General features: G+C 60.5%; 2 protein-coding genes across 11 annotated transcripts in view; one reads left to right on the forward strand and one right to left on the reverse strand.

The window, feature by feature from the left end:
• The first annotated feature begins 1,945 nt into the window (after positions 1-1,945).
• Positions 1,946-7,906, forward strand: MFAP2 (microfibril associated protein 2). Of its 4 annotated transcripts, none has more exons than XM_029229668.1 (9): positions 1,946-1,995; positions 4,285-4,362; positions 5,376-5,465; positions 5,652-5,678; positions 5,778-5,864; positions 5,990-6,034; positions 6,788-6,875; positions 7,095-7,168; positions 7,272-7,906. In XM_029229668.1, exons 2-9 carry the CDS (start codon positions 4,326-4,328, stop codon positions 7,373-7,375), a joined length of 552 nt encoding a protein of 183 aa, XP_029085501.1. In that variant the 5' UTR covers positions 1,946-1,995; positions 4,285-4,325; the 3' UTR covers positions 7,376-7,906. The 4 variants fall into 4 exon arrangements, with proteins under 4 accessions (XP_029085501.1, XP_029085500.1, XP_029085502.1 ...); XM_029229667.1 differs by having other exon boundaries at positions 7,416-7,906; XM_029229669.1 differs by having other exon boundaries at positions 5,379-5,465; positions 7,416-7,906.
• Positions 7,907-9,177: 1,271 nt separating this feature from the next.
• Positions 9,178-17,843, reverse strand: part of CROCC (ciliary rootlet coiled-coil, rootletin) — a 48,762-nt gene continuing 40,096 nt past the window's right edge. For 5 of the 7 annotated variants that reach the window (XM_029228628.1, XM_029228627.1, XM_029228626.1 and 2 more), the window contains 10 exons: positions 16,056-16,225; positions 15,825-15,945; positions 15,376-15,539; positions 13,736-13,951; positions 12,861-13,085; positions 12,282-12,431; positions 11,758-11,958; positions 11,421-11,552; positions 10,581-10,757; positions 9,178-9,750 (listed from right to left, as the gene is read on the reverse strand). In XM_029228628.1, coding sequence (XP_029084461.1) covers positions 9,664-9,750; positions 10,581-10,757; positions 11,421-11,552; positions 11,758-11,958; positions 12,282-12,431; positions 12,861-13,085; positions 13,736-13,951; positions 15,376-15,539; positions 15,825-15,945; positions 16,056-16,225 — 1,643 coding nt within the window. In that variant the 3' untranslated portion in view covers positions 9,178-9,663. Of the gene's footprint in view, positions 9,751-10,580; positions 10,758-11,420; positions 11,553-11,757; positions 11,959-12,281; positions 12,432-12,860; positions 13,086-13,735; positions 13,952-15,375; positions 15,676-15,824; positions 15,946-16,055; positions 16,226-17,843 lie in introns of those variants that run through there. The other 2 variants (XM_029228625.1, XR_003794443.1) reach the window with 2 other exon arrangements.

The following is a 17,843-nucleotide window of genomic DNA, read 5'->3' on the forward strand; positions in this document are numbered from 1 at the left end:
TGAGAGGCGAGCGGGGAAGGAGCAAATCTCCAAGAACACTGGGAGAAGAGTCCCCACACCTGCTACTCCCTCCCCGGATAGCTGCCACCTGTGCTTGGGTCCTTAGAGCCAGAGGAGTGGGTAGAAGCAGCAGAGGATCTGGGAGCCAGGACACTAGAGGTGGCAGCTTTGGGGCTTCAGTTTCCCCTTTTTGTCAAGCGTAGGGGACAGCAGTTCTGCCAGGCGGTTTCCTCTCCTACACTAGTGGGATTGCATCTGGCAGCAGTGAAGGGCTAAGGAAGGGCAGAGAGGGCCGGGCTGGCCCCCGGGGCCCATAGTGCTCCAAGTGACAAAAATCCCTGCTTGTTCTGCCATAGACACTGGAGCGGGGAGGGGGGCGTGGTGGCCGATATTCATTCACCCATTCACTTGACAGACCAGCACTGGGGAACAAACGGTGCATGGGACATGGTCAGCCCCTGCCTAACAGGATTCAGTGTCTAAGGGACAAGCAGCCTAAGGAGACCTGAAGGTGAGGGCCTGAATCAAGGGGCATCTTGATCCCCCTCCCAGCCTGAGGCTCCTGCCCCAGGCCTAGATTCCCGTGACCAGGCAGGACCGCCCCAGGGGCAGGAGACCTGCAACCCCACACCCGGCCAGCCTCCCAGGAGAATCCACTGTACATCATTTATTCATTCCACAAATGTTTACTGAACAGCTGCTCTGAGCCTGGCACTGTGCCTAGTGAGCAAAAACTGAGGATGAGCAGAAGCAGACCTTGTCCCTGTCTTCACGCGGCTGACAGGCTCGTGGGGGAGGGGCGGGACTCACATGGCCTCAGACATAGGGCAACAGCTGATGCTTTAGAGCTCTAACAGGGAGAAAGGGAAGCCGCCTCTGAGGAAGGGAGGGTTTGATCTCTAATCTGAAGGAGGAAAACCTCACCAGTGTTGCAAAAGGAAGAAACATTTTGAGCAAAGGCCTGGTGGCAGGTGGAGGAAGGGAGGGGTTTACTGAGAATCAGCCAGAAAGCCATTGAGGCTTTTGGGAGACCAGGCAGAGGGAATGAGGAGGCAGAGCCAGGCTGTGATGAAAGGTAGGGCCTTTGGGGGCCCCGGGGCAGTTTAGCCTTGTTCCCGGGTACCTTGGGAAACCAGTGAAAGGCTTTAGGTAGAAGCCTCCCTGCCCACCACCCTGTCTGAGGTGAGTGGGTGAGGGCAGGGCCCGTTTGGGAAGGCCTAGATTGGAGGTATTACAGAGTCAGAATTAGTGGTGGGAGCTGGATTGGCTGCAGGGGTTGAGCACACGGGAGTTACAGTTAGCCGGGTAAGGGAAGGACGGGGGGCTCATTCCCTGCATGGGAACACCTTCAAGGGCCAGGTCTGGGGAAGGTCGGGATGTTGTGAATTTGGACTTGGATCCTGTTGAATTGGATGTGCCTTGGGGACATTCGTGTGGCCAGGCCCGGTAGCCTGTAGCCTGTGGTTTCAAAGAAATGCTGGTTATGGAAGGCAGCTGTGGCCAGGAGCTGGCTAGGGAGACCCGGAAGGCACAACCAGAGAGGCAGAAGGAAAACCAGGCCAGGAAGTCTGTCCTGGAAGCTGGGAGAAGCCAAAAGGGAGGGCAAGGCTGAGCCGCGGTAGGCGAATCATCTTTCCGAGCCTCCTCTGTAAAATGGGGACAGCACGCCCACTTCACCCATCTCACCACTTTGCGCTCCAGCTGTGCTGAGGCCGTGAGGAGAAAGCATTTTGCACAGCAGAAAGTGCTGAACAGACGTGAGGCTGGCTCCGCGGGCGCCTCCTCCCCGCGGGGCTGCCCCCAGAAGAGGGTTGAAGACCCGAGGTCGCGGCGTGGTGGCCCCGGCGGCGGCGGCGGCGCTCGCGTTAGGACCCAGCGGATCCAGGCTGGAGGGCGGGCGCCGGCCCCGTCGGGGGCCCGGAGGGGGGTTCGGAGCGGGCAAAGGGGCGGCTCAGGCGGGCGGACTCGGAGCGGGCCGCGGAGTGACCCGGCCAGGTAGGCGCGGGCCTGGCGGCCTGACCGGGCCGGGGGCGCAAGGGGGGACTGGGTCGTGGGCCGCGACGTCGGAGGGCCCCCAGGTACTGAGGGTGCGGGTCTCTGCGGGTCCCCGATCCTGGGGGCGGCTTTCCTTTCGGGATCCCTGAGTCCGGGCCGTCTGAGCAGATGCTAAGAGGGCACTTGGAAAGTTTGGAGTCGTTTGGAGGGGAAGACGCGAGTTGGGAAGGGAGGGGAGCCCGATTTGGGGGGCGTCGGGGATGGGGCGGCTTTTGTTCTCCCTGGGAGGTTGGAATGCGGCGGCTGGGGTGTGGGTGTCCGGCGGGAGCGGCGGGGACAGAGACGCGGAGAGACAAAGAGAGATCAGAGACCGAGAGAGCGCGAGGGAGCGCGCCCGAGCAAGTTTCCGTGGTTGATTGTTCCCAGCTGTGCGGCGCTGCAACATCTGGTTTCCTCCAGCCGGACCCCAGCCCGGCCTCTAGAGCAGACAGAGCCTCCAGCAGAGTGAGTCAGTGAGCGTGGGGGCAGGGGGCCCGGAGGAGGCCCCGCTAGTGCCCCTCCTCGCCAGACACAGAGGGTAGGGGGCGTCCCAGCCGTGGAAGGAGCCAGGGTCCAGGAACAGGCCTCCTAGGCAGGTCCTGGCCTCCCGACACCCAAACAGTCTGTCGTCTAGATGTGCTTGGAGGTGTGATCCCCTGGAGGGACCCGCTTCTGCCACAGGGACTCTCTTCTTTACAGCCCAGCCCTCCTTCCCCCAATAAGCCTGGGCCTGGGTGCTCAACCTCCGAGGGGAGGAAAGACTCCTTGCAGGGGGCTGAGAGGCCTAGGAGGGACTTTGGGAACCCAAGAACCCCCCACCCCCCAACCAACCTCCCCAGCTCGGGGCCTTCTCCTGAGTGGTGACAGCTCCAGCTAGCCTGCCTGCCACCAGCCTGGGGGGCAAGTAGGGGACAGTGAGGCCTTGTGGGGAGCTCCAGGCCTTTCAGTCCCCCACCAAGAGGAGGCCAAGGGTGCTCAGAATGGGGATGTGGGAGCCAGATGTCCCCGGCCTGTGGGGCAGCTTGAGTCACAGGTCTCGCCTTCGCCACCCCACCTCATCCCCACCCACCCCATCGACTGCAGCTAGGGTTGAGGAGGGAGTGAGAGGCTGAATGTACGAGACAGGCAGCGGGTCACGAAAGCGTCGGGACTGGGCAGAAGGAGGGAAAGATGCCCATGTTTCTGCCCCTTCCCTCCCCCTCTCCCTCGACTCCCTGGGTGAGGCACGATGGGGCAAAGTTAGGTTTCCATTCAGCTATCCGGAAGAACTCCTTTTGTTGTGGCAGGGCAGGGGTCCTCCGGACGGGTGAGCCCGGGGACTCTCTCCCAGCCCTCCTAGCAGAAGGCTGACAGCCTTGGGGCTGCCCCGCACTGAGCTGGGACTGGACAAGAGGACCTGTAGATTCTGCCAAGTCCACTGTGGGGTCAAAGACTGGAGGCTAGACTCAACCAGGAGCTCTTGAACTTCAAGAGCCCAGTGAAAGCTAAGGACCACGGCCCTCTCCCCAAAAAACTACACACATAACACTTGTCATACAATGTCAGGTTGGGGGACATCCCGGTCCCCTTCAGCGCTACCCTCTAGGATCTGGAGAGGCGCTTTTCAGACTCCACCCTAAGTGCTTCCTGCTGCAGCAGACAAGTAGACCTCAGTCTCAGTCTCGTGAGTGTGCGATGAAGTCAGCCAGGTCTTGGGAGGCCTGGAGGCCTGGCAGAAGAGGAATCTTCCAGGGGTGGGAGCCCTGCCCAGGCCTGGCTGTCCCAGGGGCCCCTGAGGCCCAGGCACACATGTGGTTTCCTGCTGAGTCTGGGCTTCGATGTTGGCTGGGCAGGGTTGGGGTCCCGAGGATGGGCCTGGGGTCAGGATCAGTGCATTAGACACCTGGGGAAGTGCTGAACCAGAGGGTGGGCATGGGTTGTGGCAAGGAGAGCAGGGGCAGGGCTGATAGAGGATTAGAAATGTCCATTTAGTGAGCAGGGCAGGGTAGGGTCTGTTTGTCAAGATCAGCTCTTGGAGCCAGGTTGGAGGCCGAGTCCCTTAGGATCTGAACACCCAGTGGGCCATCAGGGACAGAGGATGTCCCTCCAAAGTAGTCCCCTCCCCCTGGGCCCAGACTCCATGACCCTCCACCTGCCTGGCTTCTGTTCCGAATCCCTCGTTCTCCAGGCTGAATTCGGGGGAGCAGAAGTGGGCTCTGCAGCCCTGGGGTAGTGGCCCGGGATACAGCTTGCCCCCTCCTCTTCCTCCAGCTGTCCCTTGACACCAGTCCAGCCCGCCTCGTTGTGTAACCATGAGAGCTGCCTACCTCTTCCTGCTGTTCCTGCCTGGTAAGTGGCACCTAGGTGTGTGGGGCTCCCTTTATGTGGGTGGGAGTGGAGTTTGTAGGGGGAGGGAGCTGGCAGTAAGCTTTTGTCGTGTCCTATGGCCAGAACTCAGCTCCATCGCTCCCAGGGCCGTCCACCTCTTGGGCCACAGACAGCTGGCAACCCCTCCCAAAGACTAGAGGCACCTCCTGGGCCCCTCCTCAACCCTCCACAGCAGCAGACTGGCAGGATTCTGGAGAGTGGGCCCAGACACCAGGATCCACATTTTTCTTCTTACTTACTGACCCTCCCAGGAGCTGAGGTGCAGGAATGGAGGCCCCTAAGGCAGGGAGTCTGAAGGCCTGGGTTCTAGACCGCTTTGGGGCCCAACTAACCTATACAATCTTGACCTTGGAGAAGTCCCTGTTAGTCAAAGTGAGGAGTTATCAATGGGGACCCCAAAGGCCCTGCCAGGTCTAACATCCATTAATTGAACAGATATTTGTGGAACTCCTACTTTGGGCCAGGCACTGGGCTAGGCCCTGGGAACACAGTGATGAACCAGGCAGACAGACCCCCGCCCTCATGGTGTTGCCTGCCAGTCTAGGGAAGGGATGTGGTAAGTGAAAGATTATGTTGAGTGCTATGATGGGAATACACAGGAGAACGAGATGGAGAGTGTGGGTGGGCCAGCGAGGGCCTCTTAGCAGAGCTGAAATTTCAGTTGAGACTTGAAGGAGGAGAAGCAAATCAGGATGACAGGCCCAGGGAGAGTCAAGTGCAAAGGCCTTGGGGCAGGCAGCGGCCGGCATGGGGGAGAGGGGCAGGATATGACCCGTGAGGCGACACAGGACCAGGGAGTATAAGGGCCTTTATGGTCAAGGAAGGCGTTTGCCTCCTATGGGTCTAGAGTCTGTTGAGGATCTTAGGGTCTTACAGGCCTGCCCTAGGGACCTCTACCTACCCTCCCCAGAAGTGCTTTGGGGCCTCTGCTGCCCTTCCCTGCTGGATGTCCCCTCAGCTTTGCCTCCCCACAGCAGGCCTGCTGGCTCAGGGCCAGTATGACCTGGATCCGCTGCCTCCGTTCCCAGACCACGTCCAGTACACCCACTATAGCGACCAGATCGGTAAGCGCCTTGTCTGCCCCCAGGCCTCCCCGCCAGCCCTGCTCCCTGGATCTGCATGGCTCAGCCAGGGATCAGGTGGGGTGGTAGGGCGATGGGAATCTCGGGGTATGGTCCCTTGCTCAGTTGTGACCTGGGGCTGGGGGCTAGCCTGACCCCCACCAATTGCACATTCATCTTTATTTTCAGACAACCCGGACTACTATGATTATCAAGGTAAAGGGCTGAGGGCAGGATAGGATGGGCAGCTGGGTGGGGAGTCCATAGAGGCCTGCGGGCGAGGGGAGCAGACCCTTCCATCATCTCTCATTGCAGAGGTGACTCCTCGGCCCCCGGAGGAGCAGTTTCAGTTCCAGTCCCAGCAGCAAGTCCAACAGGAAGTCATCCCAGCTCCCACCTTAGGTAGGCCACCAGCTCCAGCCAGCCCCGAGAGTGGGGAGGTCTGTCCGGGGCTGGGAGAGGTGACCTCACCCTGCCCTGAATAGACCCGTCCCAGTGATCTCTGCCTGCCTCTCCCCCAACACCAGAACCAGGAACTGTAGAGACGGAGCCCACGGAGCCTGGGCCTCTGGGTAAGAACCTTCCTGACAACTGGAGGGACAGAGGCATGGCCCCGGAAGTTAGGGTGCAGTGGCGTGCGGCACTGGGAGGACAGAGAAAGCCAGGCCTTTTGCTCTCGCTGGGGTAGATGGTGGGGTGAGGGGCTTGCAGAGGTGCCCCTGCTTTAGGCTGGCAACTCCAGGGACCCCCGAGGCAGCTCTGGGAGATCCCCCTGCCCCTGGGCCCAGCTGGAGGCCAAGTTGGCTGCAGCCTCAGGAGGGGCCTCTACTCCCAGACACTGGGGCGGGGCGGGAGCACGCCGGCGGCAGGACAGGGTGGTGCTCAGAGGCAGGAGAAGCGAGGATGGGGCGGGAAGCCCAGGCCAGCTCAGCGGGCCTCCCCTGGCCAAGAGCCCAAGAGCCAGCCTGTGTGTGAGGGACCCTGTCTCACAGCTCAGCGTGTGAGTGTGTGGACCTCCTGTGAGGCTGCTGTGGACTTTCGTGACTGTGTGCGGGTATAGATTTGTGTTTGAATATATGCTTCCAAGCGTGGTTGTGAATTTGTATATGTATAAATATACTGGATAAAATTGGGCAGCCTCGCAAGGTCTAACAGTACTCGCGTGTGCATGTGTTGGTGTGTGCACGCAGGTCTAGGCTGGGCCTGAGGGTGCAGGGGTACCTAGGCCCTGAGAGCCAGTCTCCCATGGGTGCGGTTGGGGGCTGCCACCCAGCTCTAAGCCCCCAGCTGCAGCCCCCCCAAGTCTGATCCCACCTGTCACTCAGACTGCCGCGAGGAGCAGTACCCGTGTACCCGCCTCTACTCCATACACAAGCCTTGTAAACAGTGTCTCAACGAGGTCTGCTTCTACAGGTGAGCACAGGCAGGGACTGGGGGGACGGGGGTGGCAGGGGAGCGAGGGGGACCACAGCTCCAGCCAGCAACGTGGGAGTGGGGAAAGCTAGTGAATCCCAAGGTTGAGCTCAACTCTGGTTAAGCCCAGGCCTAGGGGCTGGGTCTCCAGCTCTCCCGTGGGGCAGGGTGAGGATGGGGCTGACGTTTCTCCCAGCCCCGTCCCTCTGTCCCTCTCAGCCTCCGCCGTGTGTATGTCATCAACAAGGAAATCTGTGTCCGCACGGTCTGTGCCCACGAGGAGCTCCTGCGAGGTAGGAAGGCCTCCACCCTCCTCTTTCCCCTGCCCCCATGCCCGCTCATCATCCATCCACACGTCCCCCCATCTGATGTTTATTAAACATGTGTTCAATCCAGGGCCACTTCCGGGGAATCCTGAGCTCCCCTCCCGGCTGCTTTTTATCCTCAGAACATCCCCCATCACCACGGTTGGGGCGGGGGTAGCAGTTTCCATCACCTAGCCGCACCCTGACCCCCACTCCTTCCTGCCACCCCCAACAGCTGACCTGTGTCGTGACAAGTTCTCCAAATGTGGCGTGATGGCCAGCAGCGGCCTGTGCCAATCTGTGGCAGCCTCCTGTGCCAGGAGCTGCGGGGGCTGCTAGGGTGGGACTGGCACCCCGAGCCCCGGACCCTCCTCGATCTGGGGCCCTCAGGCTCTGCCTGACCTGGTGCTTTTCTCCCCAGCCAGACGTTCCTTTTATCCCGTAAAATGTTAGTGGCTGCAGCGCCGGGGGTTGCCTCAGGCCCTTCCCCCAGCCTGCGGCCACCCTTGGGGCACAAAGGGGGCTCCAGTCTCCGCCCCCAGGTGGGGGACATCCCAGGCCTCTCTATGGGACCTGGGCCCCTGATGTGCCTTCTCCATCCCTCTGAGGACAGTCCCCCACTCCAGCCCCACCCCCAAGGAAGGCTATGACCCTCACCCCAGCTGGTCTGCTTGGATTTCCTACAGCCCCTGGGCATAGACCACCTTTGTTTTATACAAAATTAAAAACAGGTTTTTACAAAAGATTCAGAGTCGCTTTTTCGGTCGAGGGCACAGAGGAGATGGCCAGGTGCCTCAACACTGCATGTCCTCACGGAGAGGCTACCAGGCCCCTTCGGGAGAAGGGCAGGTTCAAGTGACCTGTGGCCTTGCCTCCTCATCCACCAGCTTCAGCTCTGACCTTCCCAGAAAGATGGGCCATGACAACTGCCCCCCGCCCCCAGGGTGTGTGTGTGTGCGTGTGCGCGCGTGTGTGTGTTGCAGGGGGTTGTATCAGAAATAGAAGGTTCAGGAATATAGCTTCCTCATTGTCAGGGCTGCCTGGTGAGTCTGTGAGTGCCCCATCACCAGAGAAGGGTGCAAGGCAAGATGAGAGGCCGCCCACGTGGAAGCGTATAGGGTGGAAGGCAGGAGGTCAAGGTTGGTGGACTCTGATATCAAGGGCTTTGGCAGGAGGGAAGGCTGGTGCAGTTCAGAGGGCAGAAACAGGGCAAGCTGTTACAACACCTCCCTCTGACCAGCATATGGAGACCAGGCTCTGTCTGAAGGCTCAGCACACAGGCCTATTTAACCCTCCAACCAGGCCTATATGGTGGGTACAGTTAATATTCCCATCTTACAGACAGGGAAACTAAGCCTAGATTATGTAAACCACCCAAGGGTCCACAGTGGTAAGTGGCAGGGCTGGGGTGGAACCTGACTCCACTGGACTCCATGAGATGAATGGAATTTCTCCTTGGAAACACTCACTGAGCATCTTCTGTGTGTACTTCCTCATAACCACCCTGGGAGGCACATTCCCATTTTACAGAGGAGCAAACTGAGGCTCTGATAGGTTAAGCGGCTTTGCCCAGGATCACCCAGCGGAGCCAAGGCGAGATCCCACATCCACTCCCAGGCCTGCACTTGTTTACCACACCGCCTGGAATGCCTGTTACTGTCCAGAGGGTGGGCCCTGTCCTGAGGAGCCAGAGAATAGAGCAGAAAGCTTCAGCTGGAAAGAGTCGAGCGGCATAGGTTGCGTCCCATCCCAAACCTCAACAGCTCCATCTGTTAAATGGGGTGGGTGGCCCAGGACCCTGGAGGCCTCCCCATCCCAACATCCTGTGAGGTTGGTAAGTTCCTTACCTTTCGTCACAGGCCTTTCAAAAACTGCCCCCATCTCCCTGAGCACCCACTAGGGGACCCCATCCCTCTGGCCCCAGGGCCCTCCTGTCCCCCCTCCTGTCTCCCAGATGGAGAAGGCACATTAATAGTAAAGGGACACATCTGTACAAACCGTCTTTTTTTAAATGGGCTCGTCTTGTTACAAAAAACACAACAGTTCTGAACAGTTAACATTGTAAAAAGGTACAAAAATACAGGGACTCTGAACTCTGAGGAATTTCCTGACAAATACTCTGAACTAAGGCAAAGAGATCTCTGGGAAGCCAGAGAAGGTCCCCTGCCCCAGGCCTGGACATCCCTTCTCTTTCCTGTGAACCTGTGCTCCAGGGTTGGCCAGAGACAAGGTGCAGGGGAGGTCTCTCCAACCCCTGGCTTTGGCTCAGACACTCAGGGAGGACCTCAAACTGGTCCTGGGGGACCTTACACGGGCTCATCCTGGGGGAGAGGGGGCTGGACTGAGTGGGGAGCCCACAGAGGGTGGCCGGCTCTGACGAGGCTGGGAGGGCGCTGCCGGGTCTGGCCTGGTGCCGGAGTCCCCCCTCCCCTGTCCCGTCCCGGCCACGGGGCTGCTCTCCAGGGTGCCCGCCGGCAAGGTGCTCACTTCTCTGGGGGGCCGGAGGAAGGGGAGAAAGAAGCTGAGCCCCTTCGAAGCTCCTGCTGCAACTGTCCCTTCAGTGTGGATACCTGGAGAAGAAAGAGGCGGTAGGGCCAGCCCAGGACCCCAGCCTGGTTTCAGAAAAAGCGGGGCGGCGGGGGTGGGGTGTGACTGATGGAAGGACACCAGAAGGGACCCAGTGCTGCCTGTTTCAGAAAAACCAGGTGTCATTAAGAGCCAGGGTATTTCCTCCCCTTCTCATTTTGCTCCATGGAGCAGTGGGGTGTCTCCAGACTGCTCGGCCTCTCTTTGGGGGCCACCCATCCCCACTCTCACCACTAGGCCAGGCCTGGAGCTAGCTGGACTCCAGGGGTGGACCTGTGACCCAGGCCTGGCCTACGAAAGCAGCCTTGCCCTGCAGACATGATCAGGGCAGAGATGGTCACGAGGGGGCCTGCGGTCTCAGCTGGCCAATGAGGCTCATCCTTGGGACTTGTGCTGCTGATATCAGGGAAAAGGGCCCCCCTCTCCGCTGGGATCATGGGTTGTTAGGATAACCCGAGGCTGGAGCTGTTGAGGCCACCTGTGCCACCCGGGGAGACAGTCTGCCCGGGCATGGAGCCGTGGCAAGGGGACTGAGTGCCAGTGACATCACTTGAGCCCCTGTGTCCAGCCGTGGCTCATAGCAGCACAGATCCGCCCGGACCGTTTCAGTTATGGGTGCCGTTGACCACTTATACCCAAAGGTTACTGCCAGCCCTCTCTCTGCCCCCACTTTTTCCTCTCCCTCGCCCCCTCCTCTTCCTCCGCCCCCTTCCCCCAGCTCCACACTTCCATCCTGGCCCAGCCTCCTGAAGGGGGAGTCCTGCCGATGCTGCCGCCCCCTGGGGAAGGGCCAGAGCCCACCAGGCCTGAGTACCTGCTCCTCCAGGCCACGCACCCGCTGCCGGTGGGCCCGCTCCCGCGCCTCCAGGGTGCGCTCCGTCTGCACCTGGGCACTGCGCAGGCGATCCACTTCCTGCTGCAGCTCCAGCCGCTGCTCATCCACCTCCAGCCGCGCTGGGCTGTGGTTCTGCTGCAGTGCTGCCACCTGGGCCTGCAGGAGGGCCCACGGGTCAGGCCTCTGGCCGTAGGGTGTCAGGCACCTCCCTGGGGTGGGAGCCTGAGGGCCCCTTGGGGCAAAGCAGGGGATGTAGGAGAGACCCTTGTTTTTCTCCCACCCCCCAGCCCTCCTGGCCTGCAAATCCTGGGTCAGGGTAGTTAGTGACCCCCATTCAGGCACACACACACACACACAGACATATTCAAACACAGAGACAAGCCCATATGTGTATACAGATATAGATAGATAAGATAGATAAAAACAAGCATGTAAAAACCTGTGTTCACATGGATGCATGCATATGTGCAAAAGCCCAATACTCTTACATACATCTACATACAAGAAGAGACCTGTACACAAAGATACAGATATAACCCTAATACTTAGATATGCCACATCCATGCACAAGATTCGTGCTACATGCGCAAGAATACTCTCACATACACTCATAGCTCTTCACGTCCACAACCAACGTGAGCACACAGGCGTGTGTGCTGACAGGTCTCTTTCCTCTCCACTCTGGGGAGGACCCCTCCCTCTGGGACCTGGCTCTGGGCACCCCCTCCAAGGCTCTGGGCTCGTGGACTGTGGGGGTGGAGTTGGGCCCAGGGCTGGGGAGAGAAAGCGTGTCCAGGGCTGGGTGGGCAGGGGCTAGACCTCCAGCAGCTGGATCTGCCCCCGGGCCTCGGCCAGCTCCAACTCAGCCTCTGTGAGCGTGTGGTCCAGGAGGCCCTTCTCTGCGCTCAGCCGCACCGTGTCCTCGTGACTGCGAAGCTTCTCCCATTCCACCTAGGTGGGGACAGCGGGAGGGGGTCAGGGTGCCCGGGGAAGGAGGGAGGTCCCAGGAAGTGGGAGCAGCTCAGAAAGGGGTGTTGGGTTACAGGTAGCAGGGCCGGGGGGACTTGCAGCCCCCACATCCTGGGGACACACAGCTGGGACCAACCAGGGCTGGGACCCAAGGCAGTGAAGGGAGGGCCCTAGGGACACAGCCCACCTTGTCCAGCATCCTCTTGAGGGCCACCCGGTCCTTCTCCAGCTGCAGGGCTGAGCGCTCCGCCTCCCGCTTCTCGGCCTCCAGCTGAGCCAGGGCACGCTGCAGGCTCCCCAGGCGCTCCTGCAGGAGCCGCCGCTCATCCTGCAGCTTCTGGACCGTGTGTAGGGCCGCAGCCTCACCTTCTTGCCGTTGCCGCAGCGCCTGCAGCAGAAGCCAGCGAGTCCCTAATCCCCCTGGGCCTCAGGGTGTGCATCGGAAGCTTGGAGATGATGATGCCAGCCTGCCAGGCCCACTTTCTAGGTAAGGCTATTATGAGGCCCACATCAGGGAATGGTCACCCGAGGCCAGACAGTTCTCTCTGGGCCTCAGTTTCTCCATCTGTATAATGGGGATATGGACTGAGTGAACCATGCTTCCGCACAGGAGGCTGGGCCTAGGTTTGGGATAAGGTGGAGATAGGTGAGAAGGTCCCGACGCCGAGGGCCTCACGGTCCTGGGAACGGAAGGGCCACCCTGGCCCTCACCTCCTGCAGCTGTTGCAGCCGGCCCTCGGACTCCGCCCGCTGCAGCTCCAGGTCCGCTAGCTCGCCCCGCACGGTCTGCACCTGCTCGGCCAGGGAGCTGCTCTGCTTCCTTGCCTCGGATAACGCCTGCCGCGTGGCCTCCAGCCGTTCCTGCGGGACAAGGGCTGATGGTGCCAGGCTGTCCTGGGAGCCCTGAGGCAAGGGGCTCCTCTCTACTCGGGACCTCCGGGCCAGGTTCACAGCCCATTAAACAGGTAGTCCTCTCACCTGGAGAGTAAGCCAGACAGCAGGCCTGGCCCACAGCCTAGCCACTGACCTACACAAGGTGGGGAAGCCCTCAGACCCCAGCTCTTCCCTTAGCCTGCCCCTGGGTCCTGCAGCCTGTCCTAGTAGGCTTGATCCCACCTCCCCCCAGAGCCTCCCCTCATTGGCTGATGCTCTTACTGGGCCCACCCCTCCCTCAAAGGCAGCTCTTATTGACCGTCCCAAGGGTCAGCTCTCCACCAGGGCCCCCAAGCCTGCCTTTGTAGGCTAACTCTCACTGGGCCCGCCCGCAGCCAGACCCTGGAACCCCCATACTTGGAGCACTTGGCGGTCATGTTCACAAGCAGTCAGGGCCTTCTGCATGTGTAGGTTCTTGTCCTGGGTGCTGGTGAGGCTGGCGCTGCTTTGGGTCAGAGCCTCCATCAGGCCCTGCACCTTGTCCCGCAGGACCCCCTCGCTCTCTTCCACCTTGGCCAGGGCCCCCCTCAGCCGCTCGACCGTCAGCTGCAGAGTCCCCGCCTTCGCCTCACTGTCTGCCACCTGGTGGGAAGACAGACAGGACGGTCCAGGTGTGCCTAACCCAAGCCCCTGCCACCTCTCTCTAGGCCTTTCTCACTGATACTGTTCCCATGCGTTCCCACTGGCTCAGGTGACTACAACCTGGGCCCGGTCGCACCGCCAGTTAACTACCCTCACACAGAATGCCATCAACCTGGCTGTCCCAGACCCCGTGGTCTTCTGCCGGTTCTCATTCCCCTTTCCTCCCTGTTATGGAGAAGAAAGGGTAACCACCACAACCCTGAGATTTTCTGTGTTCTTGACTTAGGTGGGTGACAGTGTAGGGCTAGCAGAGCTACTGAACATTCCAGTTAGAGCTGAGCTTCCTGGCGGCCAAGGCAAAAAAAAGAAAATGAGTGAAATCTATGTCTCTAACTGGTCCCACATGCCTCCTATGAGTGCAGACTCCATCAACAAACAGTCCCGAATTCTCATTTTGGCCCTGCCTCTTATTAGCTATGGGATCTTGGGCAATGACGTCACCTCCGTGAGCTTCCATCCGCCCATCTGTGAAATGGGGTGATGATAATACCTGCCTCGCAGGGTAGCTGGGAGGATCAAACAGAGTCCCCATAACGCACTTGGCACAGGGCATGCAGAAGAGGGGCCTGAGGTCAGGGGAGGGGACCCACCTGCCTCTGCAGGGAGTCGACCCGCTCCCGGAGGGCCTGGGCCTGGGCCTCCCGGTCGCTCAGGCCCAAGCGGCTGCGCTGCAGCTCCCCCTCGAGCGAGCGCCGCTGCAGCTCCAGCTTGACGCTGCGGCTCTCAGAGGCATCCAGCACCTCCTTCAGACGCCGCTTGTCGCTCTCCAGCTTCACCTCGTTGGCCTTCATCTTGCTGATCTTCCCCTGTGGGTGGGACAGGGCTCAGGCCCCAGCTGTGCAGCCCACCCCACGCCTCCCACATCCCTCAGGACCCTTAGGAGGAAGTGGGGAGCAGCCTGGAAGTGGTCACAGACACCACTTGCTGTGTGACCCAGGGCCAGCCCCTGACCCTCTTGGGGCCTCCGTCTCCCCACATGCTCACAGGGTGACTTGAGGATCCCAGAGCACTTTCCAATTTTGCCCAAGTCTCACAGGCTGTGTGATCCAGGCTCATCCCTCCGTCCCTGCTCTCTGGCCCTATTTCACCTCTGTGTGGTCGAGGGACCAGATCGGTCCAGGGACGCCACAACCTGGGTGTTTACAGAGCCCCAGGGCGGTGAGGGTGGAAGGTGTAAAAATGCAGATTCCAGGGCTTCCCTGCTCTGCTGCATCACTCTCCAGAGGCGGGCCCAGAGCTGCATGTGGGACCTGAGCTGAGTCGGGCAGGAGCCCTGGGCTTTAGGGGATGATACTCCTCCCTTCCCGATGCGAGGTCAGCTGGTGAAGGAGACTTGGGGAGTGGGGATAGGGCAGGAAGACAGACAGGGGTCCTTCTCTTCCTGTCACCATCCTAGAGACAGGACGGGGCAAGGGGTGTTATTACAACAGCGTCCAGGCCTGCCCCACTTCCACCCTGCTCAGAGCCCCAACCCTGCCATGTCTGGGCCCAGCAGCCCCACTCTGGCTCCTGCCCAGCTTTGTTCCTGGCCTCCTCCAGCGGCCCCTGTGGCTGGGCCCAAGGCCAGAGCCGGAGCCGCAGACACAACAATCCAGCTCAAGCTCGGCCTGGAGCCAGAGGCCTGGGGTGGGCTGTGGGGACAGGCATGGAGGGCCAGAGGAGGAAAGGGGAGGGGGGGAATCTGCGGCTGCAAGAAGGGCTCAAGGCTTCGGCGGCCTGGACTGTCACCACCAGGGCCTGTGCTTCCTGCCCCAGACACACACACACACACACACACACACACACACACACACACGTCTCCCAAACACACATAAAACCCCCAGACACCAGTGGTGTGGCTACACAGAGATGAAGGAAACAGGTCCGCTGAGCACTGTCTATGCGTTAAGGGTGCACGTGCATCGTCTCTGGGAGAGAGTTACTGTTCTCCCCCTTTTATAGATGAGGAAAGCGAGAATCACACAGCAGGGCAAGAACTTGAACCCAGGTCTGTGAGCTGCAACCGCCCAGGCTCTTTCTTCTGTAGCCTAATGACCTCATATGGAACAAGATGATGAAATCTGAACGTGCTTTTGGAGAAAGTCACAGGCTGGTCACGTCAGTGGGTGCCGGCAGACCCAGGCAGACAGAACAGAGGTGCGCACAGGAGGCCTTACAGACGTCCATTCAGGCGCACACAGATCGCCCGCACCCCGCCGCCCTCTCCCATTGGCCCTCAGCTCCTGCCTACCTGGCTGGCCCGGAGCTCGCTCTCGGTGGCCTGCAGGCCCCTCTCCAGGGCAGCCACCTGGTCCAGCACAGCCCGGTGCTCCCGCTCGCTGTGCCGCGCGCTCTCCTCCTGCAGCGCCAGCTCGGCCTGGGCCCCGCTCAGCCGCCCGTCCACGCTGCGCTGGGCTGCGGCCCCCGCCCAGCTCCGTCAGGCCCGGCCAGGCACACAGCCTGAGACCTGAATCAGGCTCGCCCTCCGCCCACTGCAGGGCTTGCCTCTCTGAGCCCTTGGGGGGTCCGTGGGTCTGGACACGGGGTGAGGCTGACCAGGGAGGAGGCCCCAGAGGAGACAGCCCGCTCAGGCCACGGTGGCCAGGGACGCAGGAGTGGCTCAGGCCAAGCCCATAGCCTCCCACCTCAGCTGCTAAGGGCACAAGAGAGCAAAGCAAGGACCCGGAGGGTTAGACTCACCCTCCTCACTCGCAACCACAGCCCTCTGCAACTGCCTTGCCCGTGAGGCCGCACTGTCCCTCTCGGCCTCCGCCTCAGCCAGCTGGCGACTCAGGGTACTCGTCTGGGCCCGAAGCTCATCCTGCAACCCCAATGTTGGGGGGAAGGGAAGACCTGCTCGGACGACCTGCGGCCCCTCACAGGGCCCTGGGCCACGGGGCTCCCCCTGCAGCCACTCACGCCCCACCTCACCCGTTCTCTCTGGGCGCTCTGCAGCTCCTGCAGGAACTCCCGGAGGGCCCCCCGCACTGCTTCCGGGTCCAGGTCTGGAGATGCCGGGGAGGCGGCAGGTCCTGGGGATGGTGGCTGGGACCCAGGGCTGCGTTCCAAGGGCTTGGGGCTGCTGAGCTCTTCCCCACTTCCTAGAGAATGAGACACGCTCGGGGATGCAGGAGCCACAGGCCTCTCCTGCCTGGTTGATGCCTGCAGGCTCCCAATGCATCTCGCCCATCCCTGCTGAGCCCGGCAGCCCAGTGAGCTCCCCACAGCACAAACTGGGTCCCCTCAGCCTCTTGCTTAACCCTTGACCAGCCCTTCCAACCCTCAGAACCAAGCCCAGCTTCCTTGCCATCACCTGTCGCTCACCCCCACCAGCATCACCCTCTCCCTTGACAAGCTGGCCACTTCACATCACCCACAGCTCCCACGTTCTAGAACATTCCCTCTTACAAAGGCACCAGGACCTTTGTACCTTCTGTTGCCTTCTCTCTCAATGGCTTCTCTTTGCCTGGCCCGTCCCTACGTGTAAAGAACACTCCTCAGGGGCTTTCCTGGTGGCGCAGTGGTTGATAACCCACCTGCCAATGCAGGGGACACGGGTTCGAGTCCTGAGCCGGGAAGATCCCACATGCCACGGAGCAACTAAGCCCGTGCGCCACAACTATTGACCCTGTGCTCTAGAGACTGCAAGCCACAACTATTGAGCCTGAGTGCCGCAACTACTGAAGCCCGAGCGCCTAGAGCCCATGCTCCGCAACGAGAAGCCACCCCAATGAGAAGCCCACGCACCACAAGGAAGAGTAGCCCCCGCTCGCCGCAACTAGAGAAAACCCACGTGCAGCAGCAAAGACCCAATGCAGCCAAAAATTAAATAAATGAATAAATAAATAAATTTATTTAAAAAAAAAAAGAACACTCCTCAGAGGCCTCCCTGACCCCAGGCTGGGTTAGGGTGAGCTCATCCCACCCTCATGGGGGTCCGATGTCTGCCTCTCCCATCCAGACCACAAGCGCATGAGGGCTGCATCCCCTGGGCCCAGTCCAAGGATGGACACTCCATCCCCTCGACACCTCCCTGTAACGAGCACTTACTATGTGCCAGGCACTGGGCCAATGCTTTCCCTACATCATCTCATTTAATCCTCACAGTAATTCCCTGAGAGGTAAGGACCAACTTCCCCCCTTCACAGGCTGGGCAGGCTCAGAGCAGTTAAGTGATTTGCTTGGTCTCAAAGCTTGGAAGATCCAGAGCTGGGATTTGAACCCAGGTGCCCCTATTTCCCAGCAGAAAAACTTGAACTGTGCTTGGGAGATGATGGGCAATGACGAGGTGGGAGGGGACAGGGCGGACAGAGATGGGACAGCACCTGGAAGTCAATAATGAGAACAGCAGGACGGGGGTCGGCCTTAGCAGTGACACCCAACCAGCCCCACGGCTCCATCAGCACCCAGAGGACCCAGAGCGGGACGTCTACCCACTGCCTCCCTCCCCTCAGAGTGAAGCCGGTACCCTCGTGGCGGCCTGCAAGGACCGCTTAAGCAGGTCTGGTGTCCCACGGCCTCACGTCCCACACCTCTCCACCTTGCTCTCTACACTCCGGCAGCACTGCGGCCCTTGCTGTGCACAGGACAGGGGTGCCGCCACTCAGGACTTCTCCACTTGCCCTCAGTCTCTTCTCCACCCTTCCCTTCCCCACCTCCTCCTCAGCGAGGCTCTTCCTGCCTCCCACAGGGACACCTTAGCCCCCGTCCTGGCCTTAG

Source organism: Monodon monoceros, unplaced genomic scaffold, assembly GCF_005190385.1.
Source record: "Monodon monoceros isolate NGI ecotype Baffin Bay Population unplaced genomic scaffold, NGI_Narwhal_1 Super_Scaffold_18, whole genome shotgun sequence".
Classification (NCBI taxonomy): domain Eukaryota; kingdom Metazoa; phylum Chordata; class Mammalia; order Artiodactyla; family Monodontidae; genus Monodon; species Monodon monoceros.

What these genes read in the sequence shown, in the direction of transcription:
- MFAP2 (XM_029229668.1), top strand. Translation starts at nt 4,326, where the DNA reads ATGAGAGCTGCCTACCTCTTCCTGCTGTTCCTGCCTG. An exon ending in CTTCCTGCTGTTCCTGCCTG is followed by an intron (nt 4,363 to 5,375) that starts GTAAGTGGCACC and finishes GCCTCCCCACAG; the next exon opens with CAGGCCTGCTGGCTCAGGGC. An exon ending in CACGGAGCCTGGGCCTCTGG is followed by an intron (nt 6,035 to 6,787) that starts GTAAGAACCTTC and finishes CCTGTCACTCAG; the next exon opens with ACTGCCGCGAGGAGCAGTAC.